General features: G+C 42.4%; 2 protein-coding genes across 9 annotated transcripts in view; one reads left to right on the top strand and one right to left on the bottom strand.

The window, feature by feature from the left end:
* Window positions 1-3433, bottom strand: part of LOC118088377 (very-long-chain enoyl-CoA reductase-like) — a 57532-nt gene extending 54099 nt beyond the window's left edge. For 6 of the 8 annotated variants that reach the window (XR_015950788.1, XR_015950789.1, XM_035121981.3 and 3 more), the window contains exon 1: window positions 3042-3433. Coding sequence is in view for 5 of the 8 variants with exons in the window: in XM_035121981.3 (XP_034977872.2) it covers window positions 3042-3068 (27 nt within the window). In the remaining 3 variants the exon portion in view is untranslated. Of the gene's footprint in view, window positions 1-1296; window positions 2227-3041 lie in introns of those variants that run through there. The other 2 variants (XM_088673147.1, XM_088673146.1) reach the window with 2 other exon arrangements.
* Window positions 3434-7545: 4112 nt separating this feature from the next.
* Window positions 7546-22267, top strand: GCLM (glutamate-cysteine ligase modifier subunit). Its single transcript, XM_035122649.3, has 7 exons — window positions 7546-7815; window positions 13816-13881; window positions 15279-15363; window positions 17755-17811; window positions 18804-19006; window positions 19300-19414; window positions 20168-22267. The coding sequence occupies exons 1-7, from the start codon at window positions 7690-7692 to the stop codon at window positions 20338-20340; spliced, it is 825 nt and encodes a 274-aa protein (XP_034978540.1). The 5' UTR covers window positions 7546-7689; the 3' UTR covers window positions 20341-22267.
* Window positions 22268-23746: the final 1479 nt, after the last annotated feature.

The following is a 23746-nucleotide window of genomic DNA, read 5'->3' as shown; positions in this document are numbered from 1 at the left end:
CATCACCATCTAAACAACTGTCTCAAGGCAATTTACTAAAGGTAATTAAAAACCGTAACACATTTAAAACAAAGCTAAAACCATACAAAGCATGGTTCATTGTTCATTCATTATTGTGCATTCTCTTGTCTCAATTTTTCTTCACAGGTACTGAATATGCCTATCTGTAAAGCATCTATGGACACAACGTTGGTCCAAAATATGAAATATCTCATGTGCAAGTGCACACTGAACTGAACCACTGCTCTGTGAATTATTCTTGTTCCCCAGTGTTTTTGCCAACTGTTATCCGAGTACAGTGGGGCCTCACTTAACGAATGCCCTGCTTAACGAAATTTCCGTTTAACGAAAGGTTTTTTCTAGTGGAGGTTGCCTCGCTAGACGAATTCATTTTACGAAAAATTTGTCTACCGAATCACGGTTTCCCATAGGAATGCATTGAAATTCAATTAATGCGTTCCTATGGGCAAAAAATAATTCAAAAAAAAAATTCAATGCATTCCTATGGGCTAGACGAATTTTCCTTATAAGAAAAAGACCCGTGGAACAAATTAAATTCGTCTAGCGAGGCACCACTGTACAAATGTGTAGTATGCACTTCTCTTTGGATCAATGCCTGAAATAGTGTTGCTGTTTTTTTAATGGGGTAGGGCAAGCAATTAATTTCCAATATTGTTTAGGTGCTTTTAAAAAAAATTCTATCCAGGTACTTCAAGATTAGAAGATGAGAACAAACCGCCACAAGATGTTATTGTTGTTTTTCTGAAAACCTTAGGTTGTTAAATCACCATGCTCAATTAAGATTACGTATGTTCAAATGCAGCTCAGATTGCACAACACAAAACCTGACAAGGCAGGTGGTGGTTTAGTCTTCCAGGAAGTTGCCATCGTTGCGGCCAATTTCACCTTCACCTATTAGTCTGAAACATAGTCTATGTGTTCTATTTTCAGTGATAATATAGAAGCACAAAATACACTGTTGTAGCACACTTAGCATGTTAATGAAGGCATGTATAAGATGACAAAGCACAAAATTGGGAGATTTGCTGAAAAGCAGTAGTTTTTGCCAATTTCCAAAACAAGCAAGATTGCTTCAGCACTGCATTGAACAAAACCATGTTCGGGCTTAGTGTGTAGTTTGAACCCAGACAAAACACAAGCCATAAACCATAGGAGAAACTTTGGTAACTGACAGCCTGAGAGCCCTCCCTACCTCCTGGCAAAGGAGCTGGGATGCCAAGGAATGTTAACGAAAATCCCAATTTGTCAAACATAAAACAGTTGGCACGAACCAACCTCCTTTTGGAGTGCTCCTCACGGGTACAGCTTCTCCTCCGATAGTGGAACTCCCTAATGGCAAAAGCCAATGAAGGCAGACAGGGCTAAGTGGAGGGACTCCTCTGAGACACCCATATTCTCTCCAGAATAGTTGATCAGTTGAATTGTTCTGCCTGGCTGCATTCCTATGCAGCAGCAAAGGAGAACATCTGATTGGGTCTAATTGGGTCTACCCCTTTTAGCCTGCAAGTCCTTTCTGCCAAGCTACACCTACCTACCCCTACATCTGATTTCAGGCAAGCAAAGAGGCATGCTCACAGCACAAGGAAACTTATCAGGCAGAAGCACTCAAGGAGGGCACAAAGCAGGGCTCCTTAGGGGTTTGGGTTAGGTAGGGAGCATGGCCTGGAGAGAGTCTGAAGGGCCAGTTAGAGATAGATAATAAACTTTATTCACATTAGCCAATGGCCATAGCAACAATAAAACAATACACTATGTACAAATAAGAACATTGAATAAAAGGCCAGTTAGAGAGGTGCATTTGGCCTCCAAACGCAAGGTTCCCATCTCCTGTCGTAAAAGCTCTTGATTGTTATTAGAACATTAGGTCGTCAAAGGTGGCAACCATCTCTTCTCCAAACACAGGCAAAATTTAGTGCAGCAGCTATTACTAGTAGGAAGATGTGAGACAGCCAAGTAGGTAGGTAATCAGGAAAGGGATGCCTCGAGATAGTAATTACACAAATCTGGATGGTCAAGGGAGGCTGCCTTATATCAAGTCAGGTCCATCTAGCTGGCAGCGTTTTGAACAAACTGTCTTTTGCAGCTCTACCTGCAGATTCTGGGAGTTGAACCAGAACTTTCTGAAAGCAAAACAGTTCCTTTACCACTGTGCTATGGCCCTTCCCTGAAATCTGAAGACCATGGATACAGTCGCATGCCTGCCAACATGCATGTGTTGGCTCACCTTTATAACGTACCTAATTATGTACAACCCCTGGTGACACACACTGATTTAAAAAGGTGTATTTGCTGTGGCATGAAAAGCATATACTCCTCTATGCCATGGCAGTGGCTGCCCATGACCCAGGAGGTACAGGAATGCCAAGAAACTGCCAAAAGTCTGACTATCATTCTCTTCCCACAGAGACATAGAACTCCTGGGCTTCCCTATAGCAGTGGAAGACAACAGCACCTACAAAAACCCAAAGCACCAGGCAAAGTTCCTGCTCAGGCAGGGACAGGAAAATCTGCTGGTAAGAAAACATATCCCATCCCAAATCTGATGGGTCAGGAAGACACAGGGCCAACCAAAGGTGTGCTGCAACAGCAAACACTAGTACCACCTAGATATCTGGTGGGTCTCCCAAGTGCACGCTTGGTCTAAAAGTGGGTCCTCCTAGGATGGTCTTCAGACTTCAGGAGGAGTTTAAAGGCCATGCCCCCCTAAGCACGCTGGAGAGGGAACAAGCCCTAGTGGTTGCAGCCAGACAACGTGTTTAAGGATCCAGCGGCAAGTGCCGGGTTCCCGCTGGCTCCAATTCAGAGAGAGCAGTTGCTGCTCCCTCCCCCGCCCACCACCACCATCATCATCAAGGCACCCGCCGGCGAGGGACCCTTTTGTGAGCCAGCCCAAGGATGGAGGGCGCAGGCGCAGCCCTCTTCCAGTAAGCTCCGGAACCCTGGGTCCCCTTGGGGGTTTCTCCCCAGCCCCACTAGAGCGCCCTCCTCCTCCCTAGCGCAGGCTCGCGGGGGACACCCACCTCGAAGAAAGTAATCCTGCTGCCCATTTTGCAGGCGGCCGCCCGGCCCCGACTCCAGCTACCGGCGTAGGGTATGCAATCGGCACCGCCGCCGGCGGCGCCACCGCCACCTCCTCCTCCCGCCTGCGCCGCGGATGCACTTTAATTGGGGGGCCCCCGGCCGGTCTTCCGGCCGGTCAGGTGATTCCTTAGCCCCAGGAGAAAGAAGCCCTGCAGGAAAGAAGGCGGAGGGCGCGTCCAAACCAGGGCGGGCAGCGGTGCTCGGCCAGCTTACGCCTTCATCCATCACTCTCGCCCCATCCCCTGGAGGGGGAAGGATGGAGGAGATGGTGCCGCCGCCGCCGCTGCTGCATGCAGCCAGGGTGCGCTCAGTTCCTCAGTAGCTCCGCAGCAAAAGGGGGGGGGAGCAGAGACCCGTAGGGGCGGCGACGGTTCGCTGCTGCTGCTGGGCGCGGCTTTGCGCCACGCGCGAAGCGCGCGGGAACGTCCACCTGGCCTCTCCATGTGCTTTGGGTTTCCTCACGTGACTACTCAGGTCTGGTCGAGTGTTTGTTTGCTTAATATGTATTAATACCTCGCTTTTCTTCAGGAAAGTTCGAAGCAGCTCACAAACAAGAACCAGTTTCCTATCCAAGGATTAAGAATAAAAAGCCGCCCCCCCTACAAATTTACCCCCAACTCTGCTACCTCGTATTGAGAGTCAGTCCTCAGTTCAGTTACCGAGGTAGCTGTGGAGGGAAATATGAATTCTTGTGACCCGCGTGTGGGGGCTAAATAACAAAATAATTGGCAGGCTGTCTGGATTCAAAATGTGGGACCTTGCACACTCTCCAGCAGGAGAGAACAGAGCCCCCAACAACCGAGTTTAAAAGTGCAAAATCAAGCAGTGGTATAGTTAGGAAGACAGTATAGGTTTTTAGACCCTTTTATCCTGTCAGCTTGCAAATACAGCACTCGACGCTTTTGCAATCAACAGACCATACCCTATTAAGTACTGTAAATCTAAAACGCTTTACTTACTAAAGGTTTCAAAGGTCAGCTTCATGCAGTTATCCAAGAAGCAGCAGGATACTGGCAGAATACTCTTGGGTAGAAAACACAGAAAGATGGCTTTGAACACACGCTTTAAGCTTGCAGCAAAGCCTGGACACGCCTTCCTTGTTCAATTAAAATGCCACAGAGAGAAGAAACAGGAAATGAAGGCTTCACATCCTCCTCATGGAAAAGAGGGGGAGGGACTTAGCTGAGAGGAATCCAGCTCTTTATCGTTTCAACCCCTTCATTAGCACTAATGCATAGTTATGTATTTGACTGCAATTCCCCATAGTGGTAAGCAACATGCCTTTGGGTAGTGGAGATACAGTGTAACGGACTCCTGGACTACTCATAGCCCAGGAATGGGGATCCCCAAACTGCGGCCCTCCAGATGTTATTGAACTACAGCTCCCAACAGCTCTAGCAACTATGGCCAGTGGCCAGGGCTTAGGGGAGTTGTAGTTCAGCAACATCTGGAGAGTGAAAGTTTCCCCACACACCTGACATAGATTCTATGTCAGGCATCCCCAAACTTCGGCCCTCCAGATGTTTTGGGCTACAATTCCCATCATCCCTGACCACTGGTCCTGTTGGCTAGGGATCATGGGAGTTGTAGGCCAAAACATCTGGAGGGCCGCAGTTTGGGGATGCCTGTTCTATGTTGTCTATGTCACATCATCATCATCATCATTACATGTATTTTGTCCCTGATGGGACTCAAGGCAGCCATGTTGGCTGGCTGTAACTCTCTGTAGTTTCAGATAGAGCTCTTTCCTAGCCTTAGGTAGAGAAGCTGAGGACTGAACATTCAATCTACAGGCAACATTGTATGCAACAGTAATGAGCTGTTTGCTTTTGCCCCAGATGCAGACACAGCACCTGCATGATTAGAATTCATATCAGGTGCTCTTGACTGAGGCCTGTCTGCTCCTCCATCCCAAGAAGACCACTGCAGCCTAGGCAAGTGTCCAAACTAGACCTTGAATACTTGCAGCTGAATATGCACCTCCATGCACAGATGAAAATCATCACTTGATGTATCAGCCATAACACAATGAACATGCATGGGTGCAGGCAGCAGCCTAGAAACAACTTTCATATCAGTCTAACTCGATATTTATCTCCTTTTTTCATTTTATTAATATTTTACAGAGTTTTATCAGTTACAAAGACATTAAACAAGGCACAATAAACATATGGTACAGGTTGGGATGTTAAGTAGTCCAGTCAGTGGGTTGCATTCAACTAAGCTATATTCAGAGTAGAGCAATTGAAATAAATAGGCCTAAGTTTGTCATGTTCATTAATTTCAATAAGTTTACTCTGAGTAGGCCTAGCATTAGATACAGCCCAGTATTTTGCAGGTGGGATTTGAATGTATACTAGGAAATTCAGATTTGTGCAATTAAGGTGGATTTAAATGCTCTGTTGTCCTTGCACAATAAATCATTTAAAAACAAAAAAGCTGTCTTTTTGCAGTTAGGAAACTGAAGGTGAAATGCATTGAGAAGTGTGAAATTAACAAATGATTAATGGGAAGACATATAATAAGTCCCTCAAACAAATCAGAATGAATGCTTGATAAAGACCAAATAAAATATAACCTCTGCTTCTGACCAGTTCTGCCAGAATACATTTTGTACCAGCAGCATTTTTCCAGTTCTACCAACATGGCAGAGCTGCCAGCAAATCCTATAGCCCCCTCAAGTCAAGGGAAATCAAGTACAGAATTGGGTCCTTAGTTGTGCCTCATCATGCCTACCAGAAAACAACTATTTAGTATTAATGTAGCCAGATTTGGTGTATGATCAGAATAGTGTTTAAGCTCGGCTTTTTAACATCCCTTCCATTTGAGCTGCAGCCTTCTGGGATGTCGCCAAGGTTTAGTTAAGCATTATTGGAGTCCAATGGACAGTGATAAATAGAAGCTTGCAGCAGCAAATTCCAAATACTGGAAGGCATTATTTGCATAGAATGCACACAAAGGGGGGATTACTTATTCCAAATGGGGAATATAAATAAATTAGGCATGATTTACAACTCAGTATTTTGGATTTAATACAAAATGTTATAGAACTCCTCACATCTTGCATTCATATGTTATGCCTTCTCTATTACTGTATTCATATGCTATTGTTCAGCATCTAAAAGCATGCATATTTTGTAAGGAGCAGCTACAAAGGAAAAGGGAAATTAAAATAATATTTCAAATATTGATATTGGAACTTAACTGAGTCATTTTCATGGAGGATAACTGAGTGCCAGTGATTAGGCACTTTGGACTGATTCGCGCTAAGTTCTGGAGTAACACAGAACTGTTCTGGACATTTGAGATTTTATTTTTCATGGGAAAGGGATAGATGTTTATTTGTTGTTTTCATTGCTTATCCCATAATATCTAGATTTTTGTTGATATAAAGTAGGACGCCTATGGACTTGAACATGTTAAAAATAGTATTGTCCCTGAAGCATTTTTTTAAATGAACAGGATACAATTCTGTGACAGTTGGAAGGAAGTTGATCAACGCTACTTGGGAGTGATCAAAGTAGTAATTGTACACCCACTTATCTGGAGTAAGACCCCCCTAGGTTCAGTGCCACTTATGTCCAAGCAGATATGTAGATTGCAGTTTGAAAGTTCCAGTCCCACCACCACTCTGGGAAAGACGCAAATCCAGGGCATCGAATCACACAATGATACTGTTCATTAGGAAACCCGCTCCTCATATGGGTGCTTTGGATTCATGGAATACTTTCACAATTCAGCAATTTTATTTCTTGTTGAATGCAAGCAGTTAATTTTGCAGCACATAATTTAAAGAATCACAGCCTTCAAAACCAGCCATGCTGATGAGTTCCAAGTTACACAATGCTACACTACTTCTACCCCTCCCTGACAAAGCAGTCTGTGTGTGGAAATCAAATTGTGCGTGGCTGGGACACCCTTAACGAAGATATAGACGAGTCTAGGATCGTGCCGTGAGCATTCTTCTGGCGCCAAGGCGCACGAGTTTCCGTATACAAGCAGCCCCCCTACCTCACTCAACACAAGGTGCCCTTACGCTGGGGGGGGGGAGGAGAGAGAAAGTGACTTTCGTGATGCACGGCTGCTGTGGGGCGTGGGGCGTGTGTTGGCGCGAAAGGAGTGTCTGAGACGGGCTGAGCTCCTAAGGTAACCGGCAGGGGGCGCTGGTCCAAAACAAGCTCCCGGCGGAGAGACCGGGTGAGGGCAGCAAGAATCGCAGCTGTCACGGCACATGCTCCTCACTACTGGGCATGCGCACTGGCAGCGAGAACCCCCTCCGTGTGTGTATATGTAGCGCGGGGTTCATCTGGGATCAAAGCAGTTGGCCGCCGCCGCTGGGAGGGCCGTTTGCGCTTGCTCCCCGCTGCTCTGTGTGTGTCCGTCCCGAGCCATGTGACCGGGGACAGTGACAAGGCACTTTTTCCCTCCTGCTGAGTCACCTTCCCTTGTCTGAAGTGGAAAAGGGAGGGAAGGAAGGAGAGAGGCGCCGCAGACTCTGCCCGGGTAGATTCCCTTCCTCTTTTCCTTCCTTAGGACCCGGCGGCCAGTGGCTTCCAAGCGGGGGGAGAGAGCAGGCTACAAGCGCTCATGGGGACCGAGAGCGGCAGCGCCGGGGTGTTGCTGGGGCAGGCGGGCACCCTCAACCTGCAGACGGGCAACCTGCTCAACTGGGGGCGCCTGAGGAAGAAGTGCCCGGCCACCCCCAGCGAGGAGGTGAGCCTGCGGGAAAGTGGGGAGGAGACGCGTGGACGGTCCATTCTGACAACGCCCGGGGCCGACCCGCTCTTGCTGGTCGTAAGAACGCGGGGGCGCGGATCCCGAATCTTGCTCTCCGCGCGGGATGACACCCCCCCAAAAATACCCCACCAAAGCCAGGCCGCTGCGATCGACCGCTCCCTCATAAATAATACATATAGGGGCTGGCAGGTTTTTTTGTTCCTCGTCGCGGTGCCTTGTTATCCTAGCTGCCAAGTTATCCCTTTTTTAAAGGGATTTTCCCTTATGCTGAATAGGTTTCCTCGCGAGAAAAGGGAAAACTTGGCAGCTATGGGTTATTTATTGTCTCCTTTCTGTGGCAAAGCAACGGGAGGCAGTGCTGGGTGTGCGTTTTCCCAAAGCACGTTGGTTTTATTGACTGGGGTTTTAGTAGTAGTTACACGTCTCTCTCGCGTTGAAAAAAGGAGGAGGAAGACCCCCAGAGACGATTATTTAAAAACATTGAGTTGGTATTAAAATCCAGATCTCTGTCTGAATCGGGGTGGAGGGGAATTAAAGCCTTTATTGATTTACTGGTTCTCTGCTCCGCTTTAGCTGAGGAGTTTGTGGGTTCAGAGCAATGTTGGAATCCCACCACGGAGTTATCATTTTTAGAAGCGTCAGTGTTAAGTAGATATTTGTTTATGTAGCTGTGTATTTTTCTCAGTGCAAAAACAATCTGCTTCTTCCACTGTACAGTACAGTATTGTGTTTTTGTCCAATGCCTTACAGTTTGCTTCCAGGCAAACAACCTGTTTGTAGAGCATTCACCTGATTTGTTTTGCACAGAGTTTGTAGGCAGGTTATATGACGTTGCACCAAGCAATTGTTATCACTTTCCTTGCTGCAAAAAGTCTGATTTTGTTTGGAAAGCAGTTTGTTGCCCATAATGTCAGCTGCCATAACTTCCTGGTTTGTCACTGATTTTCCCATCTGAAAAATTGTGATAGCCTCAAAGCATCCTTAGTCTCTCTTAATAGCCTTAAGAGTAGGGCTTTTTTGGGGAAAAAATTGAAGGCCATCACAATTTGTTAACAAGTGTTTTTCTGCTAAATTTTGAATATGATTTTTAAGAAACCTCTTAACAAGCATTTAGGTGAAAAGACTCCCCAAACATTTCTACTGTACATAATGTTTGGTATACTGTCAGGGCATACACTTCCACTTTGATTTATTCTGCTATGTTTCCCCTAAGCTTTTCTGAATCATACTTTCTAGAGACAAATAACACACCACTGAGCGACTTTTTTCCAAATCTCTTGCTAGCATTTTAGCAGTTTGATGCAGCCTAACTAAATACTGTACATGTCTAGCTTAGCAGTTAAATGTGAGCACCTTGAACTGTGTTGCAGCATGTAGCTGCAAAAACTTCCTTGCCTCACCCTGGTTGTAATTGACATATGGAATCCTGTTGTTCTTAGTTTGGCGATGTATTGCATCTTCAGGCTATGCTGACAGGCAGCACTGTATTTGGTCTTATGCTTGGCGGTCAGTCCTTTTTAAACAGCCTGAAATGGTCCTGTAAAACTGCATTTCATTCTAATAATTTTCTTATTGTTTTATTACTTATTTATTACATTTGTATACCGCCCTTCATCCAAAGATCACAGGGTGGTTCACAAACAAAATGTTGTTGTTTAGTCGTGTCCGACTCTTCGTGACCCCATGGACCATAGCACGCCAGGCACTCCTGTCTTCCACTGCCTCCCTTAGTTTGGTCAAACTCATATTGGTAGCTTCGAGAACACTGTCCAACCATCTTGTCCTCTGTCGTCCCCTTCTCCTAGTGCCCTCAATCTTTCCCAACATCAGGGTCTTTTCCAGGGAGTCTTCTCTTCTCATGAGGTGGCCAAAGTATTGGAGCCTCAGCTTCAGGATCTGTCCTTCCAGGGAGCACTCAGGGCTGATTTCCTTCAGAATGGATAGGTTTGATCTTCTTGCAGTCCATGGGACTCTCAAGAGTCTCCTAATAAAAATAAATAATTTTTATTATGGCTAATAAAATCTATTCAAAGCTTCTAGACAATATATCTTCTGGACTAAAATGTTCATGTATCATATTGACCTAGTTATTTTCTTATAATTGTTAATTTCACTCACCCCCAGTGCGCCATAAGATGAAATATTGTAGTATTTTGTAACCCAAAGTACCGGTAGTCATCGTCAGCTTGAGGAAAGTTTTTTCCAAGCTTGCGTTTATTCTCAGCTATCCCACAATAACCATTTATACTCAAAACAGTGGGCATTTAGAGGACTTTTGCTTTCAGATCATACTTTCACCTTGATGTGAGAAGAAAAGTTTATCACAGCCACAAATCACAATAACCTTTTTTCGCCCTTTCAAAAGTACGCATAGTGAGTGTGTAGCAATAATTAAAATTTGCTTTGTGGCTTCTTGGGAAAATACATTGCTAATCTATTGGATTGATGTGTTGTTTTTAATTATTATTCTAAAGATGAGGTTCAGTTTTTAGCACTGAGCATCTATAAAGCCAGCAGCTTAGTTTCAGAACATGGATTATGAGGATTGGGAACCATTGTTCTGCAGACTATAGGCCCCCATACCATTCTGAGGTAGTAATGAAGTTATGTTTGGCAGCTATCCCGTAGCCTGCTTGGATATAATGAAAGCCTCAGTTCAAATCAAAATAGAGGTGAGTATTACTTTACAATAGGCAGGGTGGGAGCGATACTAGGAATAATAGTAAACTACAACACAGATTGTGTAGTTTATTGTTGTTCTTAGTGTGCTGCTATTATGGAAGTTGTGTAATTTTTATGAATTTCATGTGCTTTTGTGTGAATGCTGATATTATAATGTATTTGTATTATGTTTATGTTTTAAAATATGTTGCGTGTCGCTTGGGAAACTTGTGCGACAAGCTACTGTTGTTTAGTCGTTTAGTCGTGTCCGACTCTTCGTGACCCCATGGACCATAGCACACCAGGCACTCCTGTCTTGCACTGCCTCCCGCAGTTTGGTCAAACTCATGTTCGTAGCTTCGAGAACACTGTCCAGCCATCTTGTCCTCTGTCGTCCCCTTCTCCTAGTGCCCTCAATCTTTCCCAACATCAGGGTCTTTTCCAAGGATTCTTCTCTTCTCATGAGGTGGCCAAAGTATTGGAGCCTCAGCTTCACGATCTGTCCTTCCAGGGAGCACTCAGGGCTGATTTCCTTAAGAATGGATAGGTTTGATCTTCTAGCAGTCCATGGGACTCTCAAGAGTCTCCTCCAGCGCCATAATTCAAAAGCATCAATTCTTCGGCGATCAGCCTTCTTTATGGTCCAGCTCTCACTTCCATACATCACCACTGGGAAAACCATAGCTTTAACTATACGGACCTTTGTCGGCAAGGTGATGTCTCTGCTTTTTAAGATGCTGTCTAGGTTTGTCATTGCTTTTCTCCCAAGAAGCAGGCGTCTTTTAATTTCGTGACTGCTGTCACCATCTGCAGTGATCAAGGAGCCTAAGAAAGTAAAATCTCTCATTGCCTCCATTTCTTCCCCTTCTATTTGCCAGGAGGTGATGGGACCAGTGGCCATGATCTTGGTTTTTTTGATGTTGAGCTTCAGACCATATTTTGCACTCTCCTCTTTCACCCTCATTAAAAGGTTCTTTAATTCCTCCTCGCTTTCTGCCATCAAGGTTGTGTCATCTGCATATCTGAGGTTGTTGATATTTCTTCCGGCAATCTTAATTCCAGTTTGGGATTCATCTAGTCCAGCCTTTCGCATGATTAATTCTGCATATAAGTTAAATAAGCAGGGAGACAATATACAACCTTGTCGTACTCCTTTCCCAATTTTGAACCAATCAGTTGTTCCATATCCAGTTCTAACTGTAGCTTCTTGTCCCACATAGAGATTTCTCAGGAGACAGATGAGGTGATCAGGCACTCCCATTTCTTTAAGAACTTGCCATAGTTTGCTGTGGTCGACACAGTCAAAGGCTTTTGCATAGTCAATGAAGCAGAAGTAGACATTTTTCTGGAACTAGTAGCGACAAGCTACTAACATGTCTTAATTAATAATAATACTGTACTTCCCTGAAGGGTTCCTGCTCTGACACGTGTAAAACATACCTACCAGAAGCATGGGTTCCTATTTTATTATCTTTTTTTCTCTGCATACAACTACAGTATTACCTTAGAGACCAACTAAGTTTGTCATTGGTATGAGCTTTCGTGTGCATGCACACTTCTTCAGATTTTTTATTATGTTTCAACTACGTCAGACCAACACGGCTACCTACCTGTAACTAGAACTACAGTATTGTTTATAACTCAGTGGCTTTCAAGCTGAAAGCCAGAAAACGGGAGTTCCTCAGTGAGAATATCAGTAGTGATGGACAGGTTTTCTGAAAAGACTGTTTGTATACTACAACCCGTCTGGCCCTGTAATGTGTAGCTGCAGGGAAGGGTTGGGTGTGTTACAGGGCGTAGTCTCAGTTCATGCCAGGTGATGGTACATGGCATTCACTGGCTGCCAAAAGATTTGGCCGGCAGCCTACACAAACTGAGTGTGGCTCATAGAGTATGCCCCAGAATATGTTGGAAGATGTAGACCACTCAGAGATTCCTTAGCACAGACCACTCAATGGGGAAGGGGTTTCCCAAAGCTAGAAACTTTGAAAACCACTGTTTTGGTTTTACACCTGGGGAATCGAGTCAAATAATAAATTTGAAGCTTTTTTCTGTAGCTGCGCTTTTCACACTTTACAAACAGTCCAAAGCCATCATCACAGCAGGGAACACTAAATATGAGGGCTGTTAATGGATTAAAGAATTATTAGTTGATATTGGCGTCTTAACCAATGAGTTAATTACAGATGTTTAAATACTGTAACATGGTATCAGAATCTCAGTTAATAAGGTGCCTTTCTGAAAGAGAAAAAGTGTGAGGCAGCTTCCAATTCAATAGACAAATGCTACTCTATTCTAGTAGGAAAAATCATATTTAGTTTTCTCATTCCGAAAGTTTGGCATAATTAAACATGCCCAAAACATGCTTAATATTTGCCTTTCGATGAATTGTTTCACAACAATTAAATCAGTCAAACCATTTTAAAGCTTTACTTAGGATGAATTTGTAGCTTTTGCAAATGATCTTTGCATGAGAAATACACAACTACAAGACCAGGTGCTGGATTTTGCTTCTCTTCCCTTTTTAAAAATAATAATGGAAGTTGTTGTTCATTCAGACCTGGACTCAAACTTCCCTTGTTAACTGAAAAAGTTAATTGATCATGCCATTCAGTATCAGCCAACCCTCAATTCAGATCACAGTGATGTTGAACAGGAAGTTGAAACTTGTCCAACATCCTAATTTTTCTTCAGTTAATGAGGATCATATTGATACAAATGAGTTAAAAATGAAAACCTGTACAGAATTATTGGGTAAGTTAAGGTAGAAAAAGGCAGAAAGAAGACAGTGGTCTATCGATGAATCACTGGCCGATGCTTAAATGTTAGATAAACCACTATTTTTTGGTGACAGGAACAAGCCACAGCAAGCCTTACATTCTTGTACCCCTCCCCTGCCCTCCTCTAGTAGAATTTTCCAGTTCTGTATGTTTTGGTGACTTATTCCTTCTTTCCTTTGCCCCCCAAAGTCATGAATCTGCTGCATTATTTGAGGGTTCCTCTCATTTCCCATCTAGGCCCCTAATGTGACCTTATGGAGGCCACCCCCTTTCCCTAATGGGAGAAAGGAGCAATACTTTAGAACTGGCATGGTGAATTGCAGAAAAAAATTGGATTCCTTCCCTTTTTACTGTTTCCTGTTTACATCTGTCCTCACATTTTTGTTCTATCACTGTACCCAGGTATAACTTGCTTAGTTTGTGTGCATAAGAGAGAAGATATGGGGATCAGCAGAGGCAGGTTTAATTTCCCTTTCTCACTGCATTGCAAAATTGAAACCAAACAGTGTTGAATAGTGAATATGTTGCTTTGCAGCTGCGGGATTGCATTCAGAAAACCTTAAATGAGTGGAGTTCAAAGATCAGCCCAGATCTATTGCAGGTAAGTGACCTTTCCTGTTTTGTGTTTCCTTGCTAGTATGCTAGTCAAATAATTAGAATTTTCTCTGGCCCAAACTCAGTCTGTCCTTGTTAAATGTAATTTATTACTGGAGAGAGAAACAATATAATGAAAGTTATCGTAGAAGAATTAAAGTGTCTTTACCTGGAACCAAAATGATAATAAAGTCAGAGGCAGACATTCCTTCCCATTCCAAAGAGTAGGGATGGGCAGGTGGAGAGCTGACACACGTCTGGTCACTGCCCTCCATATGCTTCTTTGTGACACAGAGCAGGACCTTGGTGGACAAATGGAGTGTCCAGACAGGTTCCTGTGGGAAGAGGCGATCCTTTAGGTAATTGGAATCCCGAGCCATTTAGGGCTTTAAATGTTAAAAGCAGCACTTTATCATGGACTGGTTGGACACAGAGGAATGATGAGAGGCACCAGCTGGGGAACCCCCAAGGAAGAAGGCTCAGAGCCCAGGGATTGGTGGTGGGACGACGATGAGGTGTCAGAAGGAGAAGAGGAAGAAGATTGGGAAGAGGTGTTGAAGCTGAAGAGGTAACAGGGTTTAGTGAATAGGGAGAGTCGAATTCCCCTCCCTTCTAGTCTCCCAGAACCAGAAGAGGCATGAAGAGGGAAGAGCAAAAACAGGCACGCTGGCAGAGTCTCAGATTGCTTGGGAAGGACCAGGGAGATGAGGAGACTTAGGCAGCTGGGGTAAGGCAGGGACCTTGATTCTCCACAACTGTCTCATAAGGACAATATTTACTGAGAAGAGTTACTGTGCTTATGGGCCTGGCACTACTGAGCAGACCTTGTTTATTCTAATAAAGAGTTAATTTCGCTTACTCCATGTGATTTATTGCTGATCCACTCCTGCCAGTCCCATTTTGCAATTAGAATGGGACCAGAGGCCCTGTAATTGGATGGATTGTGTAAAGATAACCCCGTGACTGTTTTTATTTTCTTTTTAAAACTGTTTGTTGCATGTGGTTTTATTTCATGCCCTGCATTTTTGAGGCTGAATGCAGGCATAACATAAAACGAGGACTCTCAGAATATGTGTAGTGCTACAAATCTGCCTTCCATACTGAAGATGTGCTTTGCCTTTCACGCAGTTTGATGAGGTGCTTGTCAGACTTTCCCTTTGTAGTCTCCAGCTGTGCAGTGTGGACCAGGCCTTTTGCAACTGGGTGCCTCAGACAGAGGGATTCCAGGATTTTTGTCTGAAGCATCTGCTGCAGAGTTGTTTGCTCCCCCCCCCAACACCATATGAAAACAGAATTTTGGTGAAGCTTAAGGCTGCTTTTTATATGTCTTCTCTAATGACACAAGATGTGCTTAGCTGCCAATACTGGTAAGCTGCTTCTGACTGTCAACACATTTATTTGCAGGAGCTGCCCGAAACCCTTGAATGTACTCTAGCCCAAGCAATAGAAAAGATCAATCCTGAAGAGAGGGAAGAACTGAAAGTTTCAGGTATAATTTGTTTGTTGACTTCATTGGGAGAGATGGGATGGAGCAGGGCCCAGTGTTAGTCAACCAGCTTCTTAGCTACAGAGAGTCACCTTCCTCTGACGACTTATGGAATATTAAATTGAATAGGTTGGGGAATTGAGTAAGAAGTCTACCGTAGCATAGCACAACTTAACTGTATTATGAATGGATGGGGCTGCAGAGCTGAAAGGCAGCACACTCTGCCATTGGCCAGGAGACCAAAGCTCGTTTCTCTGCATATTACCCTATATGCTGCTTTTGTTCAATTAACTTCAGTAAAGTATTATCACTTACCGGTACTTTCTCTTGGGACTCTTATCTGCATTATTCTAGTCACCCTGCTGACAAGAATTGCAGTCGAGGATCTGCTAACTAAACAACCTGATGACTAATTCATAGGACAAAGCAGTATTATTTATTTCCCTTTAATATTTTTATCCTGCTTTTCAGACAATTGTCCTCTCCCAAAGGGGATCACAGTAATAAAAAGAAAGATAATTTAACCCTGCTTACCTGGGTGTATTTAAATTTAAAATGCTTACTTCTGAGAAAACACGGTTAGCATTGCACAGTTAATAATTCATCTACATTTAGACTGTGTTTGCATCATGATTTAACATTATGAGGCCATGCCTTTGCAAGCCAGGCTTGCACACACGCGCACACCGCAGGTTTATTTATCTGGCATGCTCTAGAGAACTATAGTTAAGAGTGACCCCAGTTAAGGATACTGTGGTTAATAAAAAATAGAAGCAGAAATGCTTGATCGCCTCTTCACAGCCACGCCAGAGGGGAGGGGAGAGTGCATGAGCCCTGGGCTTGCTCTCATAACACTGAACTAGAGTTTCATGCAGATGTATCCAAAGTGCGCACTACCAGAATTTTGGTACTGCTCTGCTTATATCATTGCATCCATATTGCTCTTTCCAAAGTCTGTACTCAACAAAAATCTTCAGGATCATCTCATAGCCTCAGACAATGCATATCTTCTTTCCTTCCTTCCTTCCTTCCTTAAAGTAGCTGATGCCCCTGTTGCAATGCTGGAAGTAAAATGAAAACAGAACTGGGACAAATGGCCAATTGCATAATGCGTCAGCTTGTGAGCTTCCAGAGCCTCTGGCTGTTGGATACAGAATGGTGTGTTAGATGGACTTCTGGTCTCCTTCAGTAATGAGCAATTCTGAAGTTTCTCAAAGAGAGGGCAGACATTTCTTGGATACAGCACAGTTACAGCAGGGTCGTGGAACCATCCTAGTGCTCTGTATAGATAGTGGCTATCCTTGCACCCTGAAAATGAAAACTGTTGTTAGTTCAAAAATAGCTACATAAATATTAGTAAATCTTGCTGAGAGGTGTGTGCCAACCTGGGTCTCTCTTGGGCTTGGTATTGAAGGCGCAGCCAATAATCTTTCATAGACGCTTCCTGAACAACAAGTTAATGAACTACTTTGAACCAAGGTTTTTATCTGAGTTGATAAGGCAATCTCTGTTCCATCAATTATTTTGAGAGCACCTACCATAAAAAAAAATCATGCATCTATTGTAAGTGAAATAAAGAAGCAGGTTTTTCATCACCTCGTTCTAGGCAGAGCCATGGGCTAAGGCCAACTATGGGGAACCTTTGCCCCTCCAGATGTTGATGAACTACGACTCCCATCATCCCTGACCATCAGCGATGCTTGCTGGGGCTGATGGGACTTGACTGAAGGGCCAAAGGTTCCCCAACCCCTGGACTAAAGGGAAAACAACATTTCTGCCATTCTTTAACTCATCCAGTGCGTTTGGAGCTCATTGGCAAAAAATCCTTGTCTTCACATGTAGAGAAATAATCTGTGGGCCGCTGTTCACCAAAAGGACCTGAGCAAACATGTCTTAAGTCAAATTGCTTTGAAATCTAACCTTTCTATAAGCTTGTTTTGCATTTCATCTTAATGGGAGCCTTGCCTAGAAATCTATAAACCCAGAAATAACCTAGAGCAGCTAATAACCCTTAGCTCAGTCTCTGAAAAGGCGGACATTGTGTAATATACGTCAGACTTTTTAATTGGAACAATTGGTGTTCTTGGGAATTAATTGCTTTTTGGAGGGGAACTTCTTGCGTTGTTGTTCTTGTTGCTTTATAGCTAAGTTGTATTTGTGCAAGACATCAACTTAAAGGAAGTAGGAGGCTGCATAATTCTTCCCAGCCTTTCTAGGAGACTCTGGAATTTGAACACGGGACCTTCTGCATTCAAATTATGTCCTCTGCCACAGTGTTTTGGTCATTAATCTGTGCAGATTTGATGTGCTATTGAATGGTCAGAAACACACAGTTGGGAATTTGCATTATTTGCAGATGTTGCTTTCCCTTATTAACTCGTCTTTTATTTTCAGCAAAATTGTTTATCGCAGGATCAAACACTTCATCAATCAGAGAAGCAGTCAGTATGAGTAAGTTGGCAACTTACATTTGAACATATCCAAAGTTTGCAGGGTCTCTTCTTTTTCTTTTTAAATCTTTTCTGGCTCTGAAACAGAGAAGCTTTTCCTAGTCATGAATGTTTTAAAAATCTATTGAACTTTGTATCTTTTCCCTACTGTCTTTGAACAAAGTTGGCAGACAGTGAAATGGGGGGGGGTCGCTTTCAGTCGAGGGACTGCATTTCTCGTGGTTTCCATTTCAGGGTCCGTCTTTCAAATAACAGATGCAGCTAAAAGGAAGGTGAGCAGGCCTGACCAACACATGCATACCTGAACATACCTCACATATCACATGTATGCATACATATACAGCACACAACACACACACAATTAGGTTTGGGGGGGATTTGCATTGGAGACAGTAAGACTTCTAAGCTACCGTAAGTGCAGTTGGGCAAGGGTGCATTTTCAGCAAGGGGGTTTGGCAGCTGTGATCCTCCTTGCAATTGACCACCATGCCACATTTCGGCATTGGATGGGGTGGAGCTCCTACTGGCTTTAATCCTAGGCTTTTTTCAAGCCTAATTTCACTAGGCCAGAAGTGCACACCGACTTACTAAGAACTGGAAGAAATCCAGATTTTGCATTGCAGAGCAAGCAAAAATTAGCCTTTTGTTTTTCTGATAGCTAAACTCTGAAAGTAACCCTTTTGTTTGGTTTCCTTGGTGTACTATTGTATGTTCAGAACTATTAAGAACTCTGCTTTCATTCCTCTCTTTTCAGCATATTTTGCTGCAAAGTAATACCTATTGTATAGGTTCTTTCTTGTAATTCGAAAATAGTTTAGCTTGATCTTGTAAAATAGATTTGTCTCTGCAGAGATTTTGTGGATTCAGGGAACTGAACATTTATACTAGGAGATAGAATAAGTCATTAGAAGACAAGTAGATTCGTGTTTCTTAAAGCATCCTGTAATTCATTTTTATTCTATTTAAGCATGAAAGTTTTTCTCTCTTTTTTAGCATGTTCTGCCCTTGGTGTCGACCAGTTAGATTCTGTGATAATTGCTCCTCCTCCAACCGAAGACGGAATTAATATTTCCTTAGAATATTTACAACCTTACTGGGCAGAGCTTGAAAACTTAGTTCAAAACAAAAAGATTGTTGCCATAGGGACTTCTGATCTAGATAAAGCACTGTTGGAGCAACTGTTCTTGTGGGCGCAGGTAAGAGGCAGTGTTCAACTGAAATTACCTGGATCTGGTGCTTTTTCTGTTAATATGTTCTACTAAATATATTATGAAATCAGATCCAGTTTTAATCCTGAATACAGTACAGACACTTTATAGCCAGCTGGGCAAGTGAGTAGTTGCATCCCTATGTTTGATATGTGAAGCATTTTTTAAAAGTTTAGAAAATGGAGCAGCTTTCCATTGTCATAAAGAATGTGCAGTCACTTAATTAAATATAATGTAAGGCAAACACCAAAGCGCTATCTTAATTTTTACTTTTTTTCTAGGTGAAACCAAGCAGTAACCAGGTGAATCTTGCATCCTGTTGTGTGATGCCACCAGATTTGACTGCATTTGCTAAAGAGTTTGATATCCAGCTTTTGACTCATAATGATCCAAAAGGTAATGTCCTGTTAATTGCCTTGATAGAGTAGAGTAGACCAAAGGTCCATTTATGCTTTGCCATTTTATGATCAATAAGAATTAGCTGTACTGTATTATCACAGAATTAGTTCCATATTCTCTGTAGGGCACAATGTTTAGAAAAAGAACCTTTTCTGGATGCCAGCTTAAATCAAAGCCAGAATAGCTCAGCTCAATGTTTGAGGACAACATGTGCATAGGGTGCACTGCCTGTTACCATTTGAGCTAAGAATTCATTATTCCCACCTTTTTAACAATGAATTTCTGGCTTATATCACTAGTATGTTTGGAGATTTTAAAAAAGCTGGTGTTGATTTGGACTTAATGCAGTCAAGGAACTCATTCAGCAGGCAAAACATAAAGTCATTTGTAGAGATAACACCGCAGCAAAGATGTGCATAACAATAAGCCAGGAGATAAATTCTGCAGTGCTCGATTGGTTTGAACAAACTTGGACTTTTTAAATAATGTGCAAACTATCATATTATAAAAGGTTAAGTAATGAACAACTGTAGAAGGTTCTGGATTGTTGGTCTTCTTGGTGATGTTCTGGCATGGCAAATATCAGGACTGTGTTCAACCATGTAGTGTGTTTGCTTTATTGTAATTACATATACTGTATACATATTTCAAATATGATTGGCATTCAGATTGGTATTTTGAATGCTGGTAGCTCAATTTCATAAAAGCTTTGCTAATCATCTCCTTCTCCTTTCCCTGTTCTAACCTTAGAACTCCTTTCCGAAGCAAGCTTCCAAGAAACACTTCAGGAGAGTATCTCAGATTGCCAAGTGCATGAATGGACTCCACTGTGGCTTCTGCGATATTCAGTCATTGTTAAGAGCAGAGGAGTCATCAAATCCAAAGGCTACATCTTGCAAGCTAAAAGAATCCCAGCGTCTTAAGATGAACCTTGGCATTAACCTGCTTCTGAAAGACCCTGTCTCTGCTAGATAATTGCACCAAGATGCAAACTGGAATTTGTAAAGACCAAAATGTTTTATTATCAAGTAGTCAGTGAAGCCCAAATTACATACTGTATTGGAGTAAGAGTCTGATACCATATTTCTCTATCAATTTCCTTTCATTTCATACATGTGTGTTTTTTGTTGAGTTCAGCTTGCTCACTTGTGAAATATTATTTTTCATTAACTGTTCAGGTGATTTAGAGATGGTATATAAATAAAAATATTTGAAATATTTTAATGACTAATATAAAGAGAATTTGACTAGGTATATTTTGATTGAAATATTTCTGTTTGCAAGGAGTAATGTAATTTGTTAAACCTTATTGCTGCTAAGCAGACAGCAGATTAAATTTGGGGACACTGGTAGATAGAGCACTCTGATTTTAAACCAGAGATGTAAAATTCAGTTATATGCAAGTAAATTGTTTAATATATTCATGAATATATGTGGTTTCCCCACCACTCCAGTCATAATACAGTGTAATACTTTATTATGTAACTTTTTTCTTCTATCATGCCTATACTACATTTCTCTTGATATATGCCCAAGGATTTGTCAAACTTTGCCTAGTTTCATTTTGCCAGTCCTAAAGCATGATTTATATTTTGAGACCCATAGAAAGATGATTGGCTTTATATATAACCGTGGCATTACGTACAGTATAGGTCAGGAGTTCCCAAATTTGAGTCTAGCTGTTTTTGGACTACAGTTCCCATCATCTCTGATCACTGATCCTGCTACCTAGGGATGATGGGAGGAGACCCAATTCTGTCTGAAAAGCAGGAGACCCAATTCTGTCTGAAAATCAGAGCTGTCATAGTTAAACGAAAATAAGTTTGGGTTGGTTCCAGACTGAATAACTGTACACCTGCTGAAATAAATGGAATTTGTTACTCATGACTGACTTAAATCCTGATGATTTACAGCAGGTCCACTCAAAGCATAACTAAGGGCTCATCCACACTTTTGCTTTTCCCACCACTTTATCCTGGGAAAGCCTATTCACTGCTGAATCAGAGCAGATGTCAATTGGGTTTTCAATGGATTGAAGTTTCCTCTGATTCAGCGGTAAAGAGCAGATTTTCCTGGGGAAAGTGGCTGGGCAAATGGAAAACTACTTACCCGTGCAAAGAATAGGCAAGCCCTTTGGGTAGCATCAACCCTTTGTTTTTGTCAACTAGTTTGGTGCATTCAGTGCTCTGGACTGCTTTTAACCTATGGAAACTTCTATAACTAAAGCAGATTTCTAGTTTTTCATTTAGTGTACTGTATAGCCAAATACATTTTGGAGGTTTTATGCCATTTGAGGAAGGTTAACTTTTGTATTTGTATATGCATACCTATTTAATGCACTAATGACAGGTTTCATGAGGGGTGGTAAACTTTTATCTGAAGTCCAGAGTTTTACATTCTAATTAAAAATAGCATCATAATGGGTAGCTAGGAAGAATAAATGCTTTTGTACTGTCTATCATATTCTGTTTACGTACTTTAATCCATTCCAGTGGGCAAACTTCTAAAGTTTTTTTAATAAAGTTTTTGAATAAGGGGGTTTAAGCATTTCGTGATGTTTGGGACCTAAAATGTTTTAACTAAAGCTTCTCAGACAGGATTCTGGCATAAACTTTGATTTGCAGCATAAATATCCAAATAATTCTGGCGATATTGCTAAAAATAGTATGTACTGAATTTGCAGGTGGTCTGTTTATGGAAATTTGGGGTTGCAAAACAAAAGATATAGACAGCTGCAGTTGTATGTAGTCTTCTTCAGAATTAACTGGTTTTATTTAAACTTCTGTACCTAATGAACTTTTACTAGTTTGAAAATCATTGTTGATTAAAAAAACCCTTGCTTGACAGAAATTAGCTGCTAACTGCTTCTCCTCTTTGTGTGTGTCTCTATGCAAATTTTCAAATAATATTTTAGGTTATGTTGTCCTTTTTTGGAGGTAGGGAATGAGGAACTGCAGATTTTGGTTTGGATTTTCTCCAGCCAGCATGAAGAGCACTAGATGGAATGCTTCCCATAAAATAATAGGATGAGATAATACTTTTAAACAGATTTTTAGCTATGCATGTTATCTGGAAAACACACATATCCCAAATATTGAGTCAAGGCTCTGCCCCATCTAGTGCTTCTTTTTAGTTCATTTTAATACTGTACCGGTATTTCAGATTCAGTGCTGGAACAGGTGACATAACCAAATCCTTCCCTAACACAACTTGTACCCTAATCTTAAACTGCCATATTTCAAAAAGTAAAAACCAGGACACTCTGTTTTTTTTATTGACTTGGCTAAGCTCCAGGACAAAGCACCACCTTTCAGAAATTTCCCCCGGACGTCAGTGCCGCCTTTGAAATCCCGGGAAAATCTGGCTGTATGGCAGCCCTGTCTTAAGTGTTTGCAGATATACTTGAGTCTAGTCAAAAGGAATGTTATCTGAAACTAGACCAACCTTAGTTTCTGCATGTAACTTCCAATCCACACTAAGAGTAGCAACACTAGCGATGTTGCTAAATTTCCTTCATGCAAATTCCTTCTAAGTGCAGAAAAGACTTTGCCTTTCTGGAACATTGTTTTCCTCTGTACTTCTACTTCCATAAATCTTCCTGCCACAGAACTATGAACATCTGTTCATCCTTCTTGTCTAAGAGAAGCACCTCTGTGATGCAAGTCTATCACCTCAATGAGAACTACAAAGGAGTAAAATCCTAGCTACCGTAGGTCTTTTATGGCAGTGGTTCACAATTGGTGTCCACGGATCCCAGGGTGTCCACGTAACCCACCCAGGGGACCTATGGGAGCAGTGCTTTTTTTCTTTAAAAAAATGTTTAGGGGTACTCTCATTTTCCTACTCATTGAAATACTGCCCCTCAATGAGGCCAAACTCAGATTCACAAAATGTTTAGGGGTATGCATACCCTGCGTCCCCCTAGAAAAAAGCGCTGCATGGGAGCATTCACACAACAAAAACTACCATAGAGGTCAAAATTTTCAAAAGTAGAAGTTCCATGGCTTGGCTTTTAAAAAACAGAGTCCTCAATAATTAGCTAATTGGAAACCTCTGTTATATGGCATTGTTGGTTTAATGTTTTACGCTTAACTCTGTGTGTGTGTGTGTGTGTGTGTGTGTCACACCAGAGGCTTCCCAACAAAAATACACAAGATTGGGGGGAGCAAATACATTAAAAAGTTACGAGAAATCAGAGATGAGGATCTGTAGCCCTCCAGATACTATGCTACAGCTCTCCCATCCCTGGCAATAGTTGTGCTGGCTGGAGGTGATGGGGGTCCAGCAGCAGCTGTGGGGTCAGTAGGACATACCGGTAGGTTATGGGGA

The sequence above is a fragment of the Zootoca vivipara genome, chromosome 7, assembly GCF_965207765.1.
Source record: "Zootoca vivipara chromosome 7, rZooViv2.hap1.1, whole genome shotgun sequence".
Lineage (NCBI taxonomy): Eukaryota > Metazoa > Chordata > Lepidosauria > Squamata > Lacertidae > Zootoca > Zootoca vivipara.
Note: the sequence above shows the minus strand (reverse complement) of the source record. Positions and strands in the feature narration are given on the sequence as shown.